Source organism: Malania oleifera, chromosome 10 (assembly GCF_029873635.1).
Source record: "Malania oleifera isolate guangnan ecotype guangnan chromosome 10, ASM2987363v1, whole genome shotgun sequence".
In the NCBI taxonomy this organism is placed as follows: domain Eukaryota; kingdom Viridiplantae; phylum Streptophyta; class Magnoliopsida; order Santalales; family Ximeniaceae; genus Malania; species Malania oleifera.
This window is the reverse complement of record NC_080426.1, coordinates 29,397,707-29,403,706: the sequence shown is the minus strand read 5'-3', so window position 1 is coordinate 29,403,706 and position 6,000 is coordinate 29,397,707. Positions and strand designations below refer to the sequence as shown.

Here is a 6,000-nt window from a genome sequence, read left to right as displayed (position 1 = left end):
AAAGCAAATTTGTACCACAAATGCGCACAATCACAAACACCACATATGATTTAATAATGTAAGCTCAGTGTGGTTTAAGTAGTTCAACTCTCAAATATATTTTTTATTAGTGTTATATGTACGTGAGAGTGTCAACAAGCAATCTTTGTATTTCTAGATGTTCTCAATCAAGAAGCTCAAACAAAGATATCATGCAATATTCAAATATCCCAAATAGCAGAATATGTCAATCACGTGAATAGTGTATATGCTTGGTTTGCAAGATATATGTAATCTTTGTATTTCAGCAAATGATGTAGACTTGAATGGATATTACCACAAAGATTAATATAACACACACAAATATCTTTTCACAAATGTATCAATATGAATACCACAGGATATTTGAGTATGTTTGAAAATATTTTTGCAAGCCAAAAACAAATACAAACTTCCTAAGATATTACAATGAGAATGCAACACTTAGAAGTTCAGTAAAGCCTTCTTAGGATAGGCTTATGAGAAAAGCCCCCTAATAATACTTAGGTAATGCTCTCAAGAAAAACGATTCAAACAATCAACGAATGAGAGAGCAAAACCTCAAACCAATAACACTCAAATACACTTACAAATGATACTGAGATGAAGTAGGTAAGTTTGAGTGATTTTGGAAGTAGTATAATCAATAGAAAGTATTTAGCTTAAGAGAGAAATTTGATTTTTTGGTTTTTGCTAATCACTCTTAATTCTCCCAAATGAAATAGTAGACATACCAAAATATTTGACCGTTGGGGACCTAGTAGGGATTGTTGAAAAAGTTTAATGACACTTAAACCATTTTAACCCTATTTAAAAATTATTTATCCATGGTAAAAATTATGACAACCCGAAAGGTCCGGTCGACCAGGACTCATATGGTTCGATCGACCAGGGAGTTTTTGAACTAAGGGCTCGGTCGACAGAAAGTGGGTGATTTTTCAAATTTCCAAGGTTCGGTCGACCAGACCATTTTGAATTGCCTGGTTCGGTCGACCAGATAGCTGAGAATTCTCCCGAAGACCCTCCGGTCGATCAGGTAGTTGAAGAACAAAAGTTCTCGGTCGACCGGGAGGTCAAAATGTTGACTTCCAGGTGGTTCGGTCGACCGGGGTCAAATGAACTGTAAGGGCTCGATCGACCGAACCGTGGTCAACAGTTGACCTAGACCGGTTTCGATCGACCAAGAGAAAATGACCTGTGTGGGTCGGTTAATCGAAAGTACAATATTTGTACATTTTTGTCCTTTTTCAAGCATGCAATTACCTAAGTCAAATATTCAAACATATATATGCATGAGTGAGTGTCCTAGGGTCATTTTGTGTCCAAAATTAAGACACCGAAAAAATACGGTGTCGGTCGACCGAAGGGAAAGCCCTAAGGTCATTTCTAGGTCACTATTTGGTTTGAGCTTATAGATTAAATCATGCATGTGTTATGTGTGCTTATTTCAAACCGAATGTCCTAATTACTATTATAGACCGAATAGACTATTAAATATGTTACAACTGAAAATACGAACTAGTCTTCAATCTTTAAGCTTTTCACATGCCATTAATGATCTGCTAATATGGACCTGCACATGAACTAGATATTCATTAAATATAAGAGTATTTGTCATTATCAAAATTAGGGCGTGACTTATAAGGTCAACAAATGTTGTGAATGATTTGGAAATACTAAATCTGCTGCATCTGTTTTATATATTTGCGTCGTATTATTCTGTTGGGGTATTGATATGTGCTTAGATAGACCCTAAGTTGGGAATTACTTATTGTGAAATTGAAATCAATTTAGGAAATTTTAATTACCCAATTCACCCCCCTTTTGAGAATACACCAAGGCTAAAAACATGCACGTACATTTATTATATAATAGTATTACATTCTTTTGTGTATCATATCATTATTAAAGTTTATTATTATTTATAATTAATGTCATTAATAATTAATATTTTTTATTTATTGAACAGATATCATATCATACTATATTATAATATGTATGTGTGTGTACGTGTATATATGTATGTATATATATTGTAAATAGTAAGATAACATATTATGTTTTATTTCGGCATCAAAATTTGATTTTATACTAAGAGTAATCAATAAGTAAGCTAAAAGTGAATCGCAATCCTAGGTGGAATTATGAGAATTAAAATGAAGTTGTGCTTAGTTTTACCTATCTCTAATTCAAAACTTGCAACAAAACTATTCAAGTAGATGAGAAATTTGTCGGAGGATAAAAGACGATGAGCAAATGGACATAGACAAAAGCAGGATGAGAGGAATCTTGAAAACCCGTTGGGTGTTGCATAAACCATGCAAAGTGGCATCTTCAATACCAATTTACCAAATGTGCTAATTGAAAAAATAGCAAGAGTAAGAACACAAACAACGCTCACAAAAATAGAAAGTATCAAGCATCTATTCTTTGACAACTTCTTCAATAAAAAAAATTCTAGTTGAAGTTGGTCGCTATTTTTATTTCTTGTTCCTCTCTCAGATTGGGATACTTTTTTTTTATTACATAAGAACTCCAGCCACCAACAAGCCCTTTTGACCCCCTGGTGCGGCACCAAACTTATGGATCAACGTCTTTCCCCTAAGTCTCGCTGATCAGGTAAAGTCCGAAATGCTAACACGACTTCCGTGCATCAGTTGGACGTTTGGCTAACCCGACCCCTGAAACACATCTCCATTACCATCCACGATCCCCACTGGCTCAAAGAGAACTCTCACCATCCACGGTCCCCGCTGGTTCACAGAGCGAACTCTCACCATCCATGGTCCTTGTTGGTTCACAGAGCGAATTCTCACCATCCACAAGTACCGCTAGTTTCGTGAGTGTATCTACCTGGAATTGAACCTTTGAAGCTCCTTCTTACGTGCTGATGCCTTTCCACCGCTCCATGCCTGTGGGGGCCAGATTGAGATACTTTTATGATAGATTAAGTCGTATTATTAACAGGACCTACAACGATATTACATTCAAGATGATCGACTTCTATCTACCGCACATGGGAAGTAAAGAACAAAAACTTATTTGAAGGAGCTATCTAACTTTAACTTGATCGTTGATCACACTATTCTTGATTTAAAAATCAAATACCCTCTTACAGGGATATTTTGTAGGCTTCTTCCTTTTTTTTTTTAATCCCTAGTAAAGTATTTGAAGCATGGGAACTTTTATTATTGGCTACTAGTGTTTAATTTTAAAAACTTTTAATTTAATCATGCAGTGCTGTTGGCAACTTTAATAATTCATAAATTATATATAATTAAAATTTGTAGATAAATGTATTTCTCTAACCCTAAGAATTATTAAATATGGTAGCATTTTCCAATATAACTCATATATTTCATAATTTAGCCATTTTAGCTCATATTAAATAATAATTTAAATATATTTTTATAATCAATATTTTAATTTAAAATTTATATAATTGAATTTATAGATAAATATTAAATATGAATAATTATGAATTATATTTTAATAATTTTAATATTAGTCATATAATTTAATGAAATCTGTATTATATTATTATATTCAATTAAAAATAATAAATTTCTCTTAATTTAAATTTTCTTATATTTTAATATTTATCATTTGATTAAATTATATTTTCTATTCAAATTTCCATTCCATTTTTCCCCCTTTTCTCATTCCATCTGCCAACCAAACATGACTTAAGTGTTGGAGTCAAAGCCTTTCATCAATTGGGGCAATTGCTTGTGCATTCATTTCTTCTTTTAAAATATCATTTTAAAACATTGAACGCATTTATTATCAAACATCTTGACAACTCAACTCAAAACATTAATTTAATCATAACGCGTAGGTTAAATCACAAGAGTTAACCCAATTCTTTGGGTCCACTAGAATGCTTTAATGAATGAAAAATACCGAGGGTAGTGCTTAGGCATATGAATTTCGAACCATGGATTTGGACACATTTTAATATAATATTATACATTATATTATTCAAATCCAATAAACTCCAAATTGAAGATCTCTCCAAACATGAGATTAGAAAGAATGGTTCCTGCATGTAACATCCTCCCCCTAGGTCTCGCTGATTAGGTAAAGTCCGGAATGTGGACACGGCTTCCGTGCATCAGTTAGACGTTCAGCCAACTTGACCCCCGAGACACATCTCCGTTACCATCCATGATCCCCGTTGGCTCACAGAGAACTCTCACCATCCACGGTTCCCACTGGCTCATAGAGCGAACTCTCACCATCCACAGTCCCCTCTGGCTCATAGAGTAAATTCTCACTATCCACAGGTACCGCTGACTCCGTGAGTGTATCTACGTAAAATTAAACCCCCGATACTCTTTCTTATGTGCTGATGCCTTTCCACCGCTCTATGCCCATGGCAGCGTGTAGAAATCATTCTTTGTAAGGATATGATTTGTACTATAAAAAATGGGAATATAGGATCTAGGAATAGCACTTTTTCGTTCTTTAATTAGGAAGTTTATTAGACGTTACATAACAGACAACTAACGCCCTCCTTAAATTCCACTATTTTTCTAACGCATAAAATTTATGAGAATGACGCAAATCAATCATTGAGAGGTTAGAGACAGGATATAAGGGTTAAAATTTATGTTTTTTACTTTTTATTTTTAAATAAAAAAACCTTAAAATTTCTATTATTGGAGTTTGACCTTTATGTTTTCCATTTGAGCGATACTAACTTTAAAATTTTATATAACTTGGTTTTGCATGCATTCAGTTGCCAAAACCTTAAATTCTAACTGCAGAAAACAAACAACTGCAAAAAACTTTTAATTATTTGCGTAGAGATGTATGGAGCACTACCCCTGCTCATTTAACTTTTAACTATAATATGCTGCATCTTTTTTTTTTTTTTTAAGATTGTAAAATTATAATTATAAATCTTATAATTTATTTATTCTTTAATATGTTCACGTGTAATATATAGTTTTGTTTTTATTTTTTTGAATTTTTCTCTACACAAGGTGAGTTTAAATTAAGTTTATACTATTTTGTTCATATAATTTATATTAGCGTGCCAATGCATACGTCACATTTTTAAATTTATAATTTCTCAAGAGATAATCGGCAATTAAAAAGATGATCGGGAGTTATATAAATTTGTTTAAATTTTCACATTTTAAAATTATTATTAAGGGGATAATAGGGAGTTAACAAGATAATCATAAATTATAATTATTTGTTAACATTTTAAAATAAAATTACTCGTACGGCCATTATTTGAAATGAATGTAATCAAAGATAATTTGTAAATTAAGGTAAATTTTTTTTTTTGGTAGAGATAATTGAAGAGAAAAGGTTGTTTAAGTTTTAAAAGCGGAGATAAATAGATAAATAATTTGATTGTTGAATGATCTTATCGTTTGATTTTGGTGAAACCGGAATGTACCCAGGTAGAACGAAACCGGACGGTTCGGTTCGGTTCGCCGCTCCCTCTCTGTACAAAAATTCCGAAACTATTCCCTTTCGAAAAAACCCAAGGCTTGAGGCTTGAGCTTTGTCCACCCCCGACCTCTCTTCCCTGCATCGTGTTCACGTTGCAGAGACTCATTATTCGTCTTTCTCCCCAATATTTCTACACAGATTGCTCGATCGGTCGCCTCATCTCTCTCCACCCATGACTCTTATGACTCCGCCACCATTGGATGTAACAATTCTCTCTCTCTCTCTCTCGATCTCACCACAACCATTCACAGTAAAATGTTTCCCGGAATGATCTCAATTGCACAATTCCCTCGGACCATGCTATGCTTCTAGGCTTTCAATTGATTAACACTGCGTACTGTTATCAGATCCGAGCTCTTACACTGGCTTTGTTTTGCAGCAGGAGGACGATGAGATGCTCGTGCCGCACACCGACTTCGTAGAGGGTCCTCAGCCAATGGAAGGTGATGTCATCTTCTCTTCTGGGTTACTTTAATTTAGCTCATTTTATTGCTAACTTGTTTAGCCGTTCAT

At 33.9% G+C, this 6,000-nt stretch overlaps 1 protein-coding gene across 4 annotated transcripts in view; it reads left to right on the top strand.

Annotated features, from left to right (window-relative positions):
• The first annotated feature begins 5,510 nt into the window (after positions 1-5,510).
• LOC131166304 (ubiquitin C-terminal hydrolase 12-like) overlaps positions 5,511-6,000 on the top strand; it is a 95,082-nt gene continuing 94,592 nt past the window's right edge. For 2 of the 4 annotated variants that reach the window (XM_058124736.1, XM_058124735.1), the window contains exons 1-2: positions 5,511-5,689; positions 5,867-5,930. In XM_058124736.1, coding sequence (XP_057980719.1) covers positions 5,660-5,689; positions 5,867-5,930 — 94 coding nt within the window. In that variant the 5' untranslated portion in view covers positions 5,511-5,659. The remainder of the gene's footprint in view (positions 5,690-5,866; positions 5,931-6,000) is intronic. The other 2 variants (XM_058124738.1, XM_058124737.1) reach the window with 1 other exon arrangement.